Source organism: Berghia stephanieae, chromosome 14, assembly GCF_034508935.2.
Source record: "Berghia stephanieae isolate SIO BIC M18660-M18661 chromosome 14, UCSD_Bste_1.3, whole genome shotgun sequence".
Lineage (NCBI taxonomy): Eukaryota > Metazoa > Mollusca > Gastropoda > Nudibranchia > Aeolidiidae > Berghia > Berghia stephanieae.
In genome coordinates, this window is record NC_088373.1 from 20,107,166 (window position 1) to 20,128,927 (window position 21,762).

The window sequence follows — 21,762 nt, forward strand, 5'->3', positions numbered from 1 at the left end:
TATACATCCATCCATCCATCGTGGCTTGTACTCTTGAGCATGTTGCCGGTCAGCTGTCTCCACGAATCACAATCCATGTCCATCCATGTCCATCCATGTCTATACATCCATCCATCCATCGTGGCTTGTACTCTTGAGCACGTTGCCGGTCAACTGTCTCCACGAATCACAATCCATGTCCATCCATGTCCATCCATCCATCCATCCATCGTGGCTTGTACTCTTGAGCACGTTGCCGGTCAGCTGTCTCCACGAATCACGATCCATATCCATCCATGTCCATCCATGTCCATCCACGTCCATCCATGTCCATCCATGTCTATCCATCCATCCATCCATCCATCGTGGCTTGTACTCTTGAGCACATCGCCGGTCTGCTGTCTCCACGAATCACAATCCTCTGCGGTGCGCATGGAATCTGTGTTGCTTTTAATGTCACATTTGGCCATTCTTAGGTTATTTAGAAAAGTCCTTCTTTGTCTTCCTCTAGCTCTCTTTCCTTCGATCATCCCAGATGTTACCATAAATATTTCGCGGCGATGGGGGCTGGAACCCACGACCTTACTGTTAACGACAATTACTATGCCTGGCCGTGAGAGGGACGCTATGCAATTGACGCCATTCATTGAGCTTGAGCTTTTTTGAGCTTTTTTATATAGCGCAATATCCACTAAATTTGCTCAAAGCGCTTTACAAGGGGTCCCCCGGCCAGCAGCAACATTTAACATGTTGGAAAGGACATGACGCCTGTTAGGCGATATTACAATTTTTTTCGGACAGAGACAACGCTGTTTATGACCAGGTGGTACTTATTTTACACTTGAGTACGGTGAGAGAGAATGTGGGTAAAGAGCCTTCTTCAAGGACTAAACTATGCGCCAAGCGAGGCTCGAACCCAGGACCTTCTGATCCGAAAGCGAGTGTCATACCACTAGACCACATAGCCACACATTCACTACTCCAAAACAAGTGGCTTCAAAAGGAGTGTCTTCTTTCCGGAATCCCTCTCCCGACTTCTTGAAGTTCAACACACACTAACTCATCTCAAGTTTGTTTATAAGCCACCAGTAATGCTAATAATAGATCTGGCGAGGCTTGTGGGGCAAAATCTGTGGATTATAAATAGATTAACCCTCTCCTTACCACCCATTGGAAAATCATCACATTTGTTACGATGGAACTGTCACTTTTCTCATCCAGATTTCATTTATTTTCGCTATAGCTATAACATTTTGTAATAGAGCTCATATTGTCGAACAATATTATGTATAGAATGTGCTTGTTGATTTTCTGTTTGAGTTAGAAATGTCTGTTTTTGTGTTGGGTGGGTGTGAAGTTTTGGGGAAAATTCTGAAAATGGCTGGTAAGGAGAGAGTTAAATTAGATTTCTTTTTTAATAGGAGTCAATAGTCTGATGTCACGTCCGCCCAGCAGCCAGCAGCCTGGTTCTAAACAAAGAAAATCTGTACTTTTTATTCGTCATGCTGGCTAGAACTTTTTCACGTGTCATGTGATCAGAATGTATAAAAATCAAAACATGATCAGATTTATCATGCTTATCTCCTCTGGATACACTTTTATGCTCATCGGAGAAATTATTTTAAAAGGGCGTCCGCCATTGTTCCGATAGTTTAGAACCAGTTATCAAGTTACCATGCGTCATTACAAGGGAAGTGACGTCATGACTGTTGAAGCCTATTAATGTAATGTTTTCTTTTCTGAGTCCCTGTCCCAACTTCTTGATGTTCAACACACACAAACTCCGCGAAGTTTGTTTACAACAAGCAGGAATTCTAATAGATCCGGCAAGGGCTTATGGGGCAAAATCTGTGGATTATAAAAAGTTTAAATTAGATTTATTTTTTTAATTGGAAAAACAAAAAAACAAAAAACAAAAAAAGTCTTGAGCTGAGATTTGAGATTTTTGTCGTTGTAAACAATAAAAAAAAAAAAAAGATAGTGGAGAGTGGGCTGAGGAAGGCTAAGGGGGGGGGGGGGGGGGGGGGGGGGCTCAATTTTAAATGAATCTAGTGATTTTAAAACAATAATAGTGAATTTTGGCTGGAAATCTAGTGATTTTAAACAGAAATAGTGAATTTTGGCTGGAAATCTAGTGATTTTAAACAGAAATAGTTAATTTTGGCTGGAAATCTAGTGATTTTTAAACCAAAAGAATATAGTGAATTTTGGCTTGAAATCTAGTGACTTTAAAACAAAAACAGTGAATTTTGGCTGGAAATCTAGTATTTTTAAACCAAAAGAATATAGTGAATTTTGGCTTGAAATCTAGGGATTATTAAACAAAAATAGTGAACTTTGGCTGGAAATCTAAGGATTTTTAAATAAATATAGTGAATTTTGGCTGGAAATCTGGGATTTTTAAACAAAAATAGTGACTTTTGGCTGGAAATATAGTGACTTTAAAACAAAAGTAGTGAATTTTGGCTGGAAATCTAGTGACTTTAAAACAAAAGTAGTGAATTTTGGCTGGAAATCTAGTCTTTATTAAACAAAAACAGTGAATTTTGGATGGACATCTAGGGATTTGTTAATTCTCCCTGGCAACCCTGATGGCAACATGTGTCATCGCGAAGCAAGGTCGGCCTCTAGCCCGGGCCGGTAAGTTCCGGGTTGGAGTCCATATCAGCTGAGCGGTTAAAAGTTGAGTCCTTGGAAAAGACACTGCTCTCACATTCTCTCACCGTACTCTCCGATCCAAAAGCGAGTGTCATACCACAAGACCACATAGCTGCACACCTATCTATCTATCTATTTATCTATCTATCTATCTATCTATCTATCTATCTCTCTCTCTCTCTCTCTCTCTCTCTCTCTCTCTCTATCTATCTATCTATCCATCTATCCATCTATCTATCTATCTAACTATATATCTATCTATCCACTTATCTATCTATCTATCTAACTATCTATCTATCTATCTATCTATCTATCCATCTATCCATCTATCTATCTATCTATCTATCTATCTATCTATCCATCTATCCATCTATCCATCTATCTATCTATCTGTCTATATATCTACCTTTGACCGAATTGTACATAATATTATTATTATGTATGTATGTAATTATAGACCATGGACCTAAATTATGTCTTTTGTGACCCGCCGTCTCAAAAGAGTATTATGTCGGAATGAATAGAACCCCGAAAAGTGAATTTAGAAATGAAATAAGGAGATATCCGACCTTCGAGTTTTTCGCAATGGCAGAAGTTGCATTGATTCTCCATCGTATCGAGAACAAACTAACCTCAAGTCTCATATGTGTGGCTATAACTTGAATTTCTGGCATCTTGTTCATTCTCGCATAACACCGCTTTGAGACGATAGGTCACATTTAGGTCCATGAGTTAGACAAGGGGTCACGGTGTAGATTAGGTACGTGACGAACGTCACTCGTCTCGGACATGAGATTTTTGCACACGGTACGTAATATGTTACAGCCCACACCACCAGACCTTCGCGCCTTCGCTGCGTCTGCATCAGACCCAGTTTTGCCAGGTGTGGCTATGTGGTCTAGTGGTATGACACTCGCTTTCGGATCGGAAGGTCCTGGGTTCGAGCCTTGTAAAGCGCTTTGGGCACGTTTAGTGGAAATTGCTCTATATAAAAAAAAGCTCAAAGCTCAAGTTCCTTTTACAAAAATCCCGCCAACTTTATGCCAGAAATCCGCCAGAATCCGCCAACTTTATCCTACTTCACATGACCTGCGCCATTTGCCCAAAATCCTCCAAAAAATCCGCCAACTTTATCCTACTTCACATGACCTGCGCCATTTGCCCAAAATCCTCCAAAAAAATCCGCCAACTTTATCCTACTTCGCATGACCTTCGCCATTTGCACAAAATCCGCCAAAGAAAAATCCGCCATTTGATTTAAAACACATGTCTATAATAAGCAATAGTGTATTGTCGCAGAATAAAAATTGTGTTACTAAACGCTACTCACCTATTTACAACTGAATTCAATAGTCTGATCTCACGTCGACCAGCAACGGCGACTATCGTGGTTCTAAACAAAGAAAATCGGTACTTTTTATTCTTCATGCTGACTAGAACTTTTCATATGTCTTGTAATCAGAATGTGTAAAAGTCAAAACATGATCAGATTTATAATGTTTTTTCCTCTGGATACGCTTTTATGCTCGTCGGAGAAATATTTCATCAGGGCGTCCGCCATTGTTCCGATAGTTTAGAGCCAGTTACTGAGCTACCATGCGTCATTACGAGGGAAGTGACATCATGACTGTTGAAGCGTGTTGTATACACGGCTATTTCATTTTAAAGGCATGACGATTCGGCGTTGATATCCCCCCAAATTCACATCAAGAGATGGATCCATTGCAGCCTAAAGATTCTCTAATAGACAGAGTTTGTGTGTGTGTGTGTGTGTGGGGGGGGGGGGGTGATAAGAAATAATTAGAATTGATTGCTACGCATTTACTTTTTAAAAGGGTTTAAAAATCATCAAAAATCCGCCATCCGCCAGGCCATTTTTTCCTCTCCACGCAATGATAAAAAATCCTCCAATTTGGCGCAAAATCCGCCAGCCTGGCAACACTGACAGACCATTTTGTAGGAATCGCTTCGTGAGTGTGCAATAGACATAAAAGGGGGAGGGGGGGGGGATAAGATTGATCGATGTATAGATAGATAGAGAGGCAGATAGAAAGATAGATAGATAGATTGAGAGATAGATAGACAGATAGATAGATAGACAGACAGACAGACAGACAGACAGACAGATAGATAGATAGATAGATAGATAGATAGATAGATAGATAGATAGATAGATAGATAGATAGATAGATAGATAGATTTGTTTTCTTTTGCGGCAAAAATCTGGCATTTTGACGTCATTTTTTGGTCAGTGTCAGGCCATAACTTTACGATGGCTAAGCTACGATACTATCCATAGATAGAACGAAGATGATGTCACTCAGCTCTTTGATATTGTTTTTTGCCACCCACCTTTATGAGTAACTCTCACTAAACTGTATAAAAGTTAATGGATACACATCGTTTTGTGTGTTGGTTCGTCATACTTTCGGATGGCAAAGTTGTGGGTTTCTTAACCAAGTGCATGTCTGTGTATGTGTGTGTGTATGTGTGTCTGTGTGTGTTTGATTGTTTGTTTTGTAAGATAATGATGAAATACGGGCATGTTTTCTCTCATGATTTATCTCTCCGTAGATCTTTTATATCTTATTTGTATTCAAGCCTGTGCCTCTATGACTTTGTGCGTGTCTACGTGTCTGTGTGTGTGTGTGTGTTTGTTTGTTTGTTTGTTTGTTTACGGGGATAATTATATATTATGGACATTGTTGCCCGTATGATTTATCTCTTTATAATCTTTATAAAATTTGTATGCAAGTCTGTGATTTTCTGTCCTTGTGTGTGTATGTATATATATGTGTGTGTGTGTGTTTGTATGTGTGTGTATGACACACAGAGAGAGAGAGAGAGAGAGAGAGAGAGAGAGAGAGAGAGAGAGTGTATATGTATAATATCTTTGTTTTGTAAGATATTTGGGTTTGTTTACCTTTTCATTTTAACTGTGATAATTGCTTTAATAATCTCATGTTTATATCTGCATATTCAATTTTCTCTCTCTCTCTCTCTCTCTCTCTCTCTCTCTCTCTCTCTCTCTCTCTCTCTCTCGTTCTGTGTGTTTGAGTGTCTCTCACTCTCCCCCCCCTCTCTCTCTCTCTCTCTCTCTCTCTCTAGCTCGCTCGCTCGCTCTGTGTGTTTGTGTGTCTCTCACTCTCCCTCTCCCTCTTCCCCCCCCCCTCTCTCTCTCTCTCTCTCTCTCTCTCTCTCTCTCTCTCTCTCTCTTTGTATAACTGTTTAATTGTGGGGTGTATTTGATTGTAATGTAAAATAATACATAAGTTATTTCTTCTATAATATATCTACGTCTACAATCTATCATGTAATTTCTTTACTGTGCATATGTGTTGTTTTCATTTGTGTATACAAGTAGGAAAAGTGTGTATCCGTGTATTTGTATGTATGTGTGTGTGTTTGATTGTATTGTTAGATATTGAATAACGTCAAATTATATTATTTCTTTGATATTAATCTACAATCGACGTCACTTCTTTATAATTACATCTGTGTTGGTTTTTTTTATTTGTGAATGCAAGTCTATGCCTGTATAATATGTCTTTGCTTTGTGTGCCCGTCTGTTTGTTTGTTTGTGTGTGTGTGTATTTGTCTGTTTGTGTATAATGTTACATAATAAATAAGGACATATTCATTTCTCCTTTGACATCTACGATCTTCGTAAATGCTTTGCGTTACATCTGTGTTGTTTTTAGTTTGTTTTATGTTGTTTTATTTCTTTTGTGTATGCAATTCTGTATATATTATAATATATAATATAAGAAGACACAGAATGACATATTTATACAACCTACGGACAGCGAAAAGTGATTTTTAACCCTCTCCTTATCGTTCATTTTCAGTATTTTCCCAAAATGGCAGGCTTACCCAACAGAACCATTGATTTTTAAAACTCAAACTCTCTACAAAACAACTTTATGTTCTTATTAAATAAACAAAGATCGTTCTTCAAAGGTGTGATGTACGAAATAAATCTGAATAAGAAAAATGTATAATATTGTGTCGTAACAAATGTGACGATTTTGCTCAAGGTGGTATGGAGGGGGTTAGATCAACGCAGACTTCATGCGCACCGCAGATGATCGTGATACGTGGAGACAGCTGACCGCTAACCCCACGTCATCAAGAGTACAAGCCACGATCGGATTGGAAGGTCCTGAGTTCAAGCCTCACTGGGCACATAGTTGAGTCCTTGGAAAAGGCCCTTTACTCACATTCTTTCACCGTATTCAGGTGTAAAATGAGTACCTGGCCGTTAACAGCGTTGTCTCTGTCGGGAAAAAATTGTAATATAATCGCCTAACAGGCGTCAGTCATGTCTCGTTCTACATGTTACATGTTGCTGTTGGTCAGGGGCCCCTTGTAAAGCTTTAAGCACATTAAGTGGATATTGCTCTATAGATAGTATGCGCTTGGCTTAGGAGTTCACAACATTGCCATCCGGAAGTATAACGGACGGACCAACACACAAAACTATGTGTAACCTTGATCATTAATAGTCAGGTTAATACAGTTTAGTGAGAATTACTCATAAACGCGGATGGCAAAAAACAATAACAAAGGCCCAATTGACGTCAACTTCATTCTATCTATATAGAATAAAAGCATAAGTTTATATATATATATATATATATTATATATATATATATATATATATTGTGCCTGTCGTGTTGTGTGTACGTATGTGTGTGTGTGTGTGTGTGTGTGTTGCATTTGAAGGGGGGGGGGGGTTGTTCTTGTTTGTTTAACATGTCGAACTGATAACTACATGACAACGTTTGGAAAAGAAGAAATTTAATACATAAAACGAGAAAGTAAAATAAATAGCATTCATACAAAACAAGTCAGTTTGGTAGTCCAGTCCAAAGTCTCACCTAAAAAAAAAACAAACAAAACAATAAAATGGTGGGGTGTGTGTGTGTGTGGGGGGGGGGGGGGGGGGGAAGGGTGCTGTTTGCAAGGAAATTCCCGAGATCCAGGACACAAAAGGTTATGTTTTGTTTCTTTTCGGGTTTTTTTGTTTTTTTTGGTTAATTTATTTTTCGTTCTTTTGGGTTGGTTGGAGGGGGAGGAGGAGGGGGGGGGGGGGGGGGTTGTGGCTTGTGACAAATCATTGCAAACTGGTAGTACCATGAGATAAACCTAACCCAGGCTGTCATAACACCAGATTGATATGGTAGGTCACCAATGGAAACTAGACGGCATGTTAATTTACTATTTTGGCGCACTCTATTGCACCCCCCCCCCCCTTCCCCAATAAAATGCAAAAAAACAAACCCATTTATAAATTTTGGCCAGAAAACTCGTCCTTCAAATATCGATCGATTAAAACTCTCAAACATGGGAGGGCAGGGATTTCGCGAAGTCCCAGGTTTGAGCGGGATTTTTTTTTGTTTTTTTTTTTGGCCAAGATGAAAGTCATTTTAATCGATCGATATTTATTAAAGGACGATATTTCTGGCCAAAATTTTAACAATGTTTTGTTTTTTTTATGTTGGTTAAATGTTTGACCGTCTGCTACTTAGAATAATATGATATTATTATTCTGGTCAGTGTTTATCCAGCACTTTCCACCTGTTACGATCGGTGGCTACTTATGAATTATCATGTTTCGACACGCTACTGGTAGCTGGCGGGTAAACGGACTGACTGGCCGATCGACTGGTTTTCTAAATTGGTCATCTGACAATGAGTCTCGTTTTGCCTTCGGACTAGAAATCCTTGGTTCGAGACCCGCTTTGGACATGGCAGGGTGGCATTTTGACGTCATTAATTGTTTTTTTTTTTTGTTTTGTTTTGTTTTGTTTTTTTTTTTGTTTTTTTGCACCGCCTAGTGAGTTGTAGTGATCATGGAAACAAGTGGTCCCATTGGTTGACCTGTTGAATACAATTCACGATTTGTTTTCTTTTGTGGCAAAAGACTGGCATTTTGACGTCATTTTTTAGTCAGTGTCAGGCTATAACTTTACGATGGCGACGCTGACACTGAGCAAAAAATGACTTCAAACTGCCAGTCCTGGAGGGTTCTAGTGTCAGGCTATAATATGTTAACGATGGCTAGGGTTTGATGCGCTACCGCTACACCAAAGCAGGCAGGTGGAGAGGTTGAAACAAATGCATTCTTATATTATTATTATTATTCCCCACAATTATTTTCCTCTTCACCTTTACCTGTATAACAATGGACACGGAATAGCCTTGGGAATATGCAAATACTTATTTAGATATTTACATGATCAAGTATTAGATTTAACCCTCTCCATACCAACTATATGAAAATCGTCACATTCGTCACGATACAACCAACATTTTTCTTATTAAAATTTCTTTTGTACATCATAAAATTTAAAGAAAATGAACAGTGTGTTGTAGAGCATGTTTTGCTAATGGCATTATGCATCGCAACAACTTTACTGCTATTGAAGGAAACGCAAACAAGATCTCAAAAAGAAACTGTATCCTGAGGAAACTGGCAAGTACTAATTGGGGAGCCTCACAAAAAATACTTAGAACATCTGCTTTGGCACTTTGCTATAGCGTGGGAGAATACTGCGCTCCAGTCTGGATGAGGAGCGACATGCCAAACTGATTGATGTCAAGCTAAGATAATCAATGAGGATCATAACAGGATGCCTCAAGTCAACCCCAACCCAATGGCTCCCAACACTAAGTGGCATAGCACCGCCTGATATCAGAAGACAAGAATTAAACCAAAGAATGCATGCCAAAATTGAGGAGGTCAATGACAGGAGGTCCTAGAAGAAGCCCCAACAACGTCAAGACTGAAATCAAGGAAACCTTTTAAAACTTCAAGACAACATTTCAACGTGAAAGAGGAATGGATGTCGATGTGGAACCAAGACAGCCCCAGGGGAGGCGACATCATACCCGACCCAACAGAAAGAACACCTGGCTTTCTCTGCAATAGCCGAAAATGCTGGGTCACCTCCAACCGCATTTTGACAGGACATGGCAGAACCGCAGCTAACATGCATAGATGGAATCTGAGAGAATCAGATGCATGCCGTCATTGCCAAGGAGGCCCTGAGACAATGGACCACATCGTCATCCACTGCCCAGTGACAAGCCTATCAGGAGGCTACGAGACAGCCTATAAGGCAGGAAAAGAATTTGAAGAATGGATTAAAAGATTCAAAATAGAGGTGTAGCTATTCGATACTACTGCTATTGTGTTTGAGTGATAAAAAAATATATTTTTGTGTTCGTTGAGTGTGAAGTTTTGGGGAAAATCATGAAAATGGCTGGTAAGGAGAGATTTAACTCTTTCCTTACCGATCATTTTCAGTATATTCCCAAAATGGCAGGCTTACCCAGCAGAAATTTAGATTTTTAAAAACACAAACAGTCTGTCAACAAAATAACGTTATATTATTAATTAAACATAAATCATTCTTCAAAGTTTGGGATGTACCAAATAAATCTGAATAAGAAAATTGTATCATCATCATCACCATCCATCGTGGCTTGTACTCTTGAGCACGTTGCCGGTCAGCTATCTCCACGAATCACGATCCTCTGTGGTACGCATGAAATCTGTGTTGCTTTTTAAATCACTTTTGGCCAATGTATATTGTGTCGTAACAAATGTGACGATTTTGCTGCAGGAGAGGATTAAAAATAGAAAAAACTTTAAAAAAAAAGAAAAAAAGAACAGAACTTTTATACAATGCAAGATAGCATACTACTCTCTGCCATACAATATAGAGAAATTAACCCCAGGTTCCATATTAGAGGCTATAGATGCTGTGCGCTTGTGGAAACTCACAAAATTGACAACCAAAAATATAACGGACCAACACGGAAAACTACGCGTAACCTTTAACATTTAAAGTGACAATAGGGTCCAACGGTCGTGACGTCACTTCCCTCGTAATGACGCATAGTAACTTAGTAACTGGTTCTAAACTATAGGAACAATGGCGGACGCCCTCATGAAATTCGTCTCCGACGAGCATAAAAGTGTATCCAGAGGAGAAAAACATTATAAATCTGATCATGATGGGATCACTTGTTTCCTTGAGCACTGCTTGAGCACACTACCTTGTGCGGCTATGTGTCTAGTGGTATGACACTCGCTTTCGGATCGGAAGGTCCTAGGTTCGAGCCTCACTCAGAGCATAGTTGAGTCCTTGGAAAAGGCTCTTTACTCACATTCTCTCACCGTACTCAGGTGTAAAATGAGTACCTGGCCGTTAATAGCGTTGTCTCTGTCCCAAAAATATGTAATATCGCCTGACAGGCGTCATGTCTCGTCCTACATGTTATGTGTTGCTGTTGTCCAGGGACACGTTGTAAAGCGCTTTGAGCACGTTGAGTGGATATTGCGCTATATCAAAGCTCAAGTTTAAAAAAAAATAACGACGACAACTCGCTTGGCGCTGCAAAAAACCTTTTTAAAAATGACATCAAAATATAAGTCCCTGTGGGTCCCATTATCAGGCTATAGATAGTTCGAAGATGACGTCACTCAGGTCTTTGTTATTGTTTTTTGCCATCCGCGTTTATGAGTAATGCTCACTGAACTGTATTAACCTGACTATAAACATTCATGGATACACACAGTTTTGTGTGTTGGTCCGTTATACTTCCGGATGGCAATGTTATGAGCTTCTTAGCCAAGCGCATACTATCTATAGATAGTTCGAAGTTGACGTCATTCAGGTCCTTGTTATTGTTTATTTCCATCCGCGTTTAAGAGTAATTCTCACTAAACTGTATTAACCAGACTATAAACGTTCGTGATTACACATAGTTTTGTGTGTTAGTCCATTATACTTCCGGATGGCAATGTTTTGAGCTTCTTAGCCAAGCGCATACAATCTATGATATAAGTTTACGGTGACTACGGGTTGACGTGCCAAGTAGGTGCTTTGGTTATGATCTGATGAAACAAATGTCATGCTTGTACTTTTAATCTCCACAATTAATTTCCACGTTCACTTTACCCCCAAAACAATGGAACTCTACCCTTGGAAATATGCAAATACCTCTCCAGTTATTGACCGTACCAAGTACATAACATAACAAGTACTTATAACACTACAAGCAGGGTAGCTTTGAACTGGTTGGATTTCTGAAGCTTTTCGGGGTTTCACTTATAACACAAAATAAATTGACTAACTTAATCCAACTAAGGATTTTACCAGTAATCTGTGCGGCTATAGATAGTTCGAAGATGACGTCACTTAGGTCTTTGTTATTGTTTTTTTGCCATCCGCGTTTATGAGTAATGCTCACTGAACTGTATTACTTACTTACTTATGCCCGTCCCTCCTAGTGGAGCATAGGCCATCGACAACAGTCCTCCATCTTCCTCTGTCCTGGGCCATCTTCTCCAACTCTCCCCAGGTGTGTCCCATCCTCTTCATGTCCGCCTCCAGGTCTCGCCGCCAGGTGTTTCTAGGCCGCCCTCTCTTCCGTTTTCCCTGGGGGTTCCATCTCAGCGCCTGCCTAGCGGTGTTATTGGTTGGCTTCCTCAGGGTGTGCCCAATCCATCTCCATCGGCGGCGTCTGATTTCGTCTTCTGCTGGCATTTGAGATGTTCTCTGCCACAGGTCTGCGTTGTTGATCCTGTCTGGCCAGTGAATCTTGAGGATCCTTCTGAGGCAGCTATTGATGAAGGTCTGTACTTTTCCGGTGGTGGTCTTCGTGGTCCTCCAGGTCTCCGCTCCATACAAAAGGACTGACTTGACATTTGAATTGAAGAGTCTTATTTTGGTTCGGGTTGACACCACCTTGGAGCTCCAGATGTTTTTAAGCTGCAAGTATGCTACCCTCGCCTTGCCAATTCTTGCCTTTACGTCTGCATCTGTGCCACCCTGTTTATCTAATATGCTGCCTAAATACGTGAATGTGGCCAACCTCATCCAGTTCGCTCTCGTGCAGTTTGATTGGTTCTTTACTATTTGTGTTTATTTTGAGGACCTTTGTTTTACCCTCATGGGCCCTGAGTCCGATTTGTGATGACTTTGCTGTTATCTCTGTTGTCTTGTCCTGCATTTGTTGGTGATTGTGGGACAGCAAGGCCAAGTCATCTGCAAAGTCCAAATCGTCGAGCTGGTCGAACAATGTCCACTGAATCCCATTTCTCCTACCTGCCACTGCTGACCTCATTGTCCAGTCAATCGCCAAAAGGAAGAGAAAGGGTGACAGAAGACATCCCTGTCTGACTCCAGTGTTCACATTGAAGCTATCTGTCAGTTGTCCCCCATGGATTACTCGACAGGTCACTCCCTCGTAGGAACTTTGGATCAGGCTGACTATTTTTGTTGGAACCCCATAGTGGCGGAGTATTTTCCATAAGGTTTCTCGGTCCACGCTGTCAAACGCTTTTTCATAATCAACGAAGTTGATGTACAACGGGGAATTCCACTCCAATGATTGCTCAATTATGATGCGTAGGGTTGCAATTTGGTCGACACATGATCTATTCCTGCGGAAGCCAGCCTGTTGGTCGCGAAGGAGGGGGTCAACAGCACTTTTAATTCTCTCCAAGATTATTCTATTAAAGACTTTTCCTGGCACTGACAGAAGCGTTATTCCTCGGTAGTTGTTGCAATTGCTGAGGTCGCCTTTCTTAGGCAGTTTGACGAGGTACCCTTCCTTCCACTCTGTTGGTACTTCTTCCTCCTCCCAGATTTTCTTGAAGAGAGGATAAAGCATTTCTGTGGTCGTTTTTAAGTCCGTCTTTAAAGCTTCTGCGGGAATGTTGTCTGGCCCAGCTGCCTTGCCATTCTTCAATAGTTTGATAGCGTTCCTGATCTCCTCTTTAGTCGGGTGTCTACAGTTGATGTCAAGGTCTGTATCAGCTGGGTTGATGTTTGGGGCGTTCGACGGAGCTGGTCTGTTCAGAAGCTCTTCAAAGTGAAGAGCCCATCTATTTAGTTGCTGTTCCTTTCCCAGGATGGTGTTTCCTTCTTTGTCTTTGACTGGTCGCTCGGGCCTATTGTTTTTCCCCGACAGTTTCTTTGATATGTCATACAGCTGTTTCATGTTGTTGCTGGCTGCTGCTTTCTCTGCTTCTTCCGCCAGGCTGTCAATGTATTTGCGCTTATCTGTTCTTGCACTCCTCTTAACTTCTCTGTTGGCTTCTATGAAGTCTTTCTGTGCCTTTGCCTTTGTGGCTCTTGTCCGGCAATTGTTTATGACTGCCTTCTTTTGCTTCCTTGTCTGGATCTTTTGCAGTGTTTTGGCTGAAATCCATTCCTTATGGTGGTGTCTCATCGGCCCAAGCACTTCCTGACAGGTTGTCTTGTGTCCTTCTTTCACTTTCTGCCAATCATCTTCCACACTGCTCTCTTCCAAAAACTGATCTTTTAATACTTTATACATATTGGTGAGAGTCAGACTGAATTTTCCTCGGGTATCTGGATCTTTCAACAAATTGACATTGTACTTCTCTCTTTTCGTTGCTTCCATCCAATTTCTCTTCAGTTTTGATTTCAGCCTTGCTACAACCAGGTGGTGGTCCGATGCAACGTCTGCTCCTCTTTTCACCCGTACATCCATCAGGGACCTTCTGAATTTCTTAGCTATGCAGATGTGGTCAATTTGGTTTTCGGTAACAAGGTCGGGTGATACCCATGTAGCCTTATGTATTCTTCTGTGGGGGAAAGTGCTACCTCCAATGATCAGGTTATTCATAGCACAGAAGTCTGCAAATTTCTCCCCATTCTCGTTCATTACTCCCAGTCCATGTTTTCCCATCACTTCCTCGAACCCTGTATTATCTGTCCCTATCTTTGCGTTAATGTCACCCATGAGAATGTTCACATCTTTCTCTGGATACTTGGCCAGGACATTCTGCAATCTGTTGTAAAACCTGTCTTTTACCTCTTCGTCATGTTCATTTGTTGGTGCATAACACTGTATTATATTCATTGTGATCTTCTTCACTTTTGTTCTGAAGGAAGCTCCGATAATTCGCGGTCCATGTGCTTCCCATCCTAACAGGGCCTGCTGTGCAGATTTTGACAGCATGAGTGCCACACCTTCTGTGTGTGGAGCGTTCTCTTCTTCGTGCCCGGAATACAGTAAGAGCTCTCCTGTGATCAGTTTCTTCTGCCCTGACTGGGTCCAACGGGTCTCACTGATTCCAAGCAGTGTGAGGTTGTAGCTTTTCATTTCTGCTGCTACTTGGTTGGTTTTTCCCGTCTCATACATGGTCCTCACATTCCATGTTCCGACGTTGATGGTTCTGGTCGAAAGAAGGAAAGTCGGCCTTGTAGTTTCCTCTCGGCTTTCACTGCAAAGCGTCATGTGTCGCAAAGACCCTTCCTCTCCCAGAACAGTAGTAGTTGGGTTTTCTTTCGTCGACGTTTCTGTAGCGGCTTGTGTTTTCCAGGGTGGAGTTGCTGGCCCTACGCCTAACCCTCCTCCTTTCTCATCCGGGCTTGGGACCGGCAATGGCGGAGTTGAACTGTATTAACCTGACTATAAACGTTCATGGATACACAGAGTTTTGTGTGTTGGTCCGTTATACTTCCGGATGGCAATGTTATGAGCTTCTTGGCCAAGCGCATACTATCTATAGTGTGGTCTCGTCGTATGACACTCGCTTTCGGATTGGAAGGTCCTGAGTTCGAGCCTCGCAATATCCACTAAATGTGCTCAAAGCGCTTTACAAGGGTCCCTGGCCAACAGCAACATTTAACATATAGGACGGGACATGACGCCTGTTAAGCGATATTACAATTTTTCGGACAAAGACAAAGCTGTTAACGGCCAGGTACTAATTTTACACCTGATTACGGTGAGAGAATGTGAGTAAAGAGCCTCAAGAACTCAACCAAGCGCCGAGCGCGAGGCTCGAACCCAGGACCTTCCGATCCGAAAACGACTGTCATACCATTAGACCACATAGCCGCACAAGTAGGACAAAAAAGAATGTCAATGTTATCGAAAGCTACTTTGAAATCCTTTGTCGTGCTGTTTTTAATTGTTGTTATGTTTTCGTATCTCACAACATCGCTCTGTGTTTGTTTATGAGTTGGAAATAGCTGCAGTGAGAGATAATGTTATATTATTAACATCACGCGCTTTTCTGATGTACTCCAGAAAAACACATGTTTAAAAATTTGGCCAGAAAACTCGTCCTTCAAATATCAATCGATTTAAATGACCCTCATCTTGGAAAGTAAAAAACAACTCTCAAACCTGGGACTTCGCGAGCGGCTTGAGAGTTGTTTTTTTTTTTTATTTTCCAAGATGAGGGTTATTTAAATCGATCGATATTTGAAGGACGAATTTTCTGGCCAAATTTATAAATATGGGTTTTTCTAGAGTATGGCACTGTTGACAATTAGGATAAAACAGTGATTGCCAAGAGACAGAATGCATTAACTCACTCAATCCTAGAGATTTCTGCTACTTTCCAAAATGGGAAAAAATGTATTAAAAATGAACATGTCGATACATATCTAGATAGTTTTATTCAACTACCATTAACACGTAAAAACTAAAAACGTGAGCTTTGATACTACTACGCCTTTAATTTGTCTCAGAAAAAATGTAATAATAAAAAGGCATGGGGTAAAAGTAACCCCGGGTATAGATAGAACGAAGATGACGTTACTCAGGTCTTTGTTATTGCTTTTTGCCATCCGCGTTCATGAGTAATTCTCACTGAACTGTATGAACCTGACTATAAACGTTCAAGGTTACACACAGTTTTGTGTGTTGGTCCGTTATACTTCCGGATGGCAATGTTATGAGTTTCTTACCCAAGCGCGTACTATCTATACTACGGATATAGTCGGTGTTAGGGTTGAGTGAGTTAACATGCTGGCGAGTGGAGTCGGGACGACATTATGTTGATGATGGCAATGGTGATGATGATGAGTAATTCTAGACACACAGCTGTTGTTATCTACTGTGTGATTATCTGGTTGTCTCTCGAAGATAGAGATAGAGATAAAGAGAGAGAGAGAGAGAGAGAGAGAGATAGAGAAAGAGAGAGTGTGAGAGAGAGAGAAAGAGAGAGTGAGAGATAAAGAGAGAAAGAGAGAGACAGACAGACAGACAGACAGAAAGACAGAGATCCCATTGGTTGAACTATTGAATACAAGAGAGGGAGCGAGAGTGAGAGAGAGAGAGAGAAAGAAAGAGAGAGAGAGAGAGAGAGAGAGAAAGAAAGAGAGAGAGAGAGAGAGAGAGAGAGAGAGAGAGACAGACAGACAGACAGACAGAAAGACAGAGATCCCATTGGTTGAACTATTGAATACAACTCACGATTTGTTTTCTTTTGTGATCAAAGACTTGTCTTTTGACGTCAATTTTTTGGTCAGTGTCAGGCTGGAGGCTATAGATAGTATGCGCTTGGCTAAGAAGTTCACAACATTGCCAGCCGGAAGTATAACGGACCAAACACAAAACTATGTTTAACCTTGAACTTTTATAGTCTGGTTAATAAAGTTTTAGTGAGAACTACTCATAAACGTGGATAGCACAAAAAAAAAAATAATAACAAAGACCTGATTAACGTCAACTTCTTCGTTCTATCTTCTATAGATAGTATGCGCTTGGCTAAGAAGCTCATAACATTGCCATCCGAAAGTATAACGGACCAACACACAAACTCTGTGTAACCATGAACTTTTATAGTCTGGTTTATAAAGTTCAGTGAGAATAACTCACTAACGCGGATGGCAAAATATAACAACAAAGGCTTTAGTGACGTCATCTTCGAACTATCTATAAGTTATTGATGGCTCCGGCCTGACACTGACCACAAAAATGACGCAAAAGACCACTACTAAAGCAAGACACCTCATTAGGCGGTCCACGAATCTAGAAATGACGTCAAAATCTGGGTTTTTAAGTGGGTTATGGCAGGTGTTTACGATGGCTACGATTCACCCAACAGTTTAGATAGTATGCGCTTGGCTAAGAAGCTCACCACATTGCCATCGTGAAGTATAACGGACCAACACATAAAACTATGTGTAACCTTGAACGTTTATAGTCTTAATACAATTTAGTGGGAATTACTCATAAACACGGATGGCAAAAAGCAATAACAAAGACCAGAGGGACGTCATCCTCGTTCTATCTCACAGTTAACGATGGCTAAGGTCTAAGCGTAGCCACCGTTAACTTAATAGCCTTACACTGACCAAAATACTTCGTCAATAGACAAGTCTTTGACCACAAAAGAAAACAGATCGTGAGTTGTTTTCAATAATTCAACCAATGGGAATCACTTGTTTCTTTGAGCAAAAACCAATAACAAAGACCCGAGTGACGTCAAAATATGGGTCTTAGTGGGTTTTATTGAGTGTCAGCGACACTATCGTTAACTTCTAGCCTGACACTAGAACCCTCTAGGACTGGCAGTTTGACGTCATTTTTTAGGTTTGTGTAGCGTCTAGTGAGTTGTCGTTAGTAGAGCTCAAGAAAACAAGTGATTCCATTGGTTGAACTATTGAATACAACTCACGATTTGTTTTCTTTTGTGGCCAAAGACTGGCATATTGACGTCATTTTTTGGTCAGTATCAGGCCATGAGTTTACGAAGTCCACGGTTTTATTTAGTGAAGTGTTAGTTAACGATGTCTACGATTCATCCAAAATTGTACCGCTTTGTGACTGTGGGTCACACCTAATAATAGTAATAATAATAACACGATTCGTCCTTAACGACACGATAATGACAATTTGATATCCACAATAACAGCGTATTCGTGTGTCAGTCAGAATGAGCCTCGACTCATCGACAAGACGGCCATTGTTTCATTATTGGAATGTTATTGAAGTCATACTGTGTTATCTGCCGACACAGCATAATGTGTGCTATAAATAGAATGATGTTGACAACACCCAGGTCTGTTTTGTTTTTTTTTTTTGTTTTTTTTTTTTTTGTTGTTGTTTTGGCCGTTCCATGTTTGTGAGTAATTCTCACTAAACTATAGATAGAATGCGCTTGGTCAAGGAGTTCACAACATTGCCATCCGGAAGTATAACGGACCAATACACAAACTCTGTGTAACCATGAACTTTTATAGTCTGGTTAATACAGTTTAGTGAGAACAACTCACAAACGCGGATGGCAAAAACAATAACAAAGGCCTGAGTGACGTCATCTGCATACTATCTATAGATAGTATGCGCTTGGCTAAGAAACTCATAACATTGCCATCCGGAAGTATAACGGACCAACACACAAAACTGTGTGTAACCATGAACTTTTATAGTCTGGATAATACAGTTTAGTGAGAATCACTCACAAACGCGGATGGCAAAATACAATAATAAAGGCTTGAGTGACGTCATCTCATTCTATCTCTACGTTTCCGTTGACTTACTTGTAGGCTACATAATATGTTACAGGGCAGGACATTATAATGAACGGAGATAGACTCGTTTTACATGTTACTTCATTGGAGCTCCTGTACTGTACTGGACTGACTAAAAACTAGACAAGAAGTGAGAACCGGAAGTAGGCATTCTGGCGCCAGGAAGTAGATAACCATAATAACAGGAAGAAGAAGTGATTCAATACAGAAAAGGTAAATAAGGGAATATTATTCTAATAAGGTATATATACTTTTCTACTACATTATAGTCATAATCAGTCGGATGGTGAAAAGTTTTGTACTGGGATATTGCCAAGTTTAGGTAGAAGGTTCAATTTTTATCCAAAATGAGTTCTTGTCATAAATGATTAAATCAACCCTTTTTGTACATCTTCGGGAAATATCAAAGCTTAATTTCATTTCTAAATATTTTTTTACATCTAGTCAAGTTGAAAAAATATGAAATTTGAGAAAAGTTGTTGGATACCTTTCTCATACATGATCTGACCGTAACTTCATGAAAAATCACCCGATTTACTTTAAATCAATCAAAATATTCTGAGGACCATTTTCTATCCAAAAAAAAAAAAAATTTTAAAGAAAAACAAATGCAATTTTCACCTTCCGACCCAGATGATATTTGTTTGGACATGGAAATTTTTAGTTTGTTTTGGTTTTTTTTCCTAGAAATGTTTTTTCTGTCATAGTCTGTGATCGATGACTGATTTTTCATTAGTGACCGTTGACTTATTTTTATAATAATGTCTTATTTATTTTGTTTCCTGAAAAATGATTTGCATCTGTTTATATATTATTATTATGCCCAAGTTATGGTTATTTATTTATTTATTTATTTATTTATTCATTTATTTATTTATTTATTTATTCAATTATTTATCTATTTATTTTTTTTTCTGTCTATTTATTGATTATATTCATATGTATTTATTTATTTATCTATTTGATTATTTCAGTATTTCTACCTGTATTGATTTGAAATTCTATGTAAATGCATGGTTCATATTGGCATATTGAATTGAATTGAATTGAATTGAATTGAACTTAATGTCTTACTGAGTTGTGGCCCTTTGAATTTGTGATGAATCGTTTTGAATAACCCTTTATTCGTAAGTAGTAGAAAGACATGATTTTTCTCTTCAATTGTTTGTTTGGTTTTGTTTTTGTTTTTGTCTTTAAAAAAATGTTTTTGGGTTTTTGTTGGACTGTTTTTGTTTTGTTTTTTTTTGTTTGCTAGTTTGTTTTAGGTTGTTTTATTTATTATTTTTTTTTTATTTCATTTATTTATTTATTTTTTTATTTTTTTTGGGGTGGGGGGGGGGGGGTTGCTTGCTCTTAAAAAAATTGTTGTAATTTCTTGTTGTTGTTTTTCTTTCTTTTTTTTTTACTTTAATGCTAATAGGGAAAAATTGTGACGTCACACTTTATTGTTTTCTGTTTCTTCAATCCTTGAAAGTGTGTATAGATAGTATGTGCTTGACTAATAAGCTCACAACATTGCCATCCGGAAGTATAACAGACCAACACAGAAAACTATGTGTAACCTTGAACTGTGATAGCCTTGTTCATACAGTTTAGTGAGAATTGGATTCAGTAGTCTGATGTCTCGCCGCCCGGCAACGGCGGCCATCTTGGTTCTAAACAAAGAAAATATGTACTTTTTATTCTTCATGCTGGCTAGAACTTTTCATATGTCGTGATCAGAATGCTCGTCAGAGAAACATTTCATAAGGGCGTCCACCATTGTTCCGATAGTTTAGAGCCAGTTACTAAGTTACCATGCGTCATTAAGAGGGAAGTGACGTTACGACTGTTGAAGCGTATTACTCAAAAACGCGAAAGGCAAAAAGCAATAACAAAGACATGAGTGACGTCAACTTCATTCGATCTATTGATCGGGTCTTTGTTATTGTTTTTTTGTTGTTTTTTTTTTTTGCCATCCAGGTCAATGAGTAATTCTCACTAAACTGTATCAACCATTTGATGGTTACACATTATAGTTTTGTGTGTTGGTCCGTTATACTTCCGGATGGCAATGTTATGAGCTTCTTAGCCAAGCTCATACTATCTATTCTATCGCTAGTTCAAGGCAAATATGTTATAATGTTTTTGTACACGAGGTCAGTGACCTTAGGACAATAATAGTCAAGAGGTTTTGGCAGCAACTTCGTTATGTCAGCTCGACTCTTATACAAGCAGACACACATACACACACACACACACACATACACACACACACATGCTCAACACGTCACTCTCAATAACACTAAGTCAATATCATTTCGGCTTACGTTTCGTCCTTTCACTAATTAATGGATAGTATGTTCTTATGGCAATAGTATGTGTATAGATAGTATGCGCTTGGCTAAGAAGCTCATAACATTGCCATCCGGAAGTATTACGGACCAACACACAAAACTGTGTGTATCCATGAACGTTTATAGTCAGGTTAATACAGTTCAGTGAGCATTACTCATAAATGCGGATGGCAAAATACAATAACAGAGACCAGAGTGACGTCAACTTCGACCTATCTATAGATAATATGCAGATGACGTCACTCAGGCCTTTGTTATTGTTTTTGCCATCCGCGTTTGTGAGTTGTTCTCACTAAACTGTATCAACCAGACTATAAAAGTTCATGGTTACACAGAGTTTGTGTGTTGGTCCGTTATACTTCCGGATGGCAATGTTGTGAACACTGGCGGTCGGTCAATAGAGCGAAGTTGTTTTGTGCCGCCCTATATTTTCCGTAGATTAGCATGTCAACCAAACAAAAAACTTCAAT

General features: G+C 39.7%; 2 protein-coding genes across 6 annotated transcripts in view; one reads left to right on the forward strand and one right to left on the reverse strand.

Moving 5' to 3' along the window:
- LOC144959870 (monocarboxylate transporter 9-like) overlaps positions 1–21,762 on the forward strand; it is a 117,145-nt gene that overhangs the window by 15,390 nt on the left and 79,993 nt on the right. The gene's annotated exons all lie outside the window — the stretch shown is intronic.
- Positions 12,487–14,922, reverse strand: LOC144959530 (uncharacterized). The gene has a single exon (XM_078892146.1). It carries the CDS (start codon positions 14,920–14,922, stop codon positions 12,487–12,489), a length of 2,436 nt encoding a protein of 811 aa, XP_078748272.1.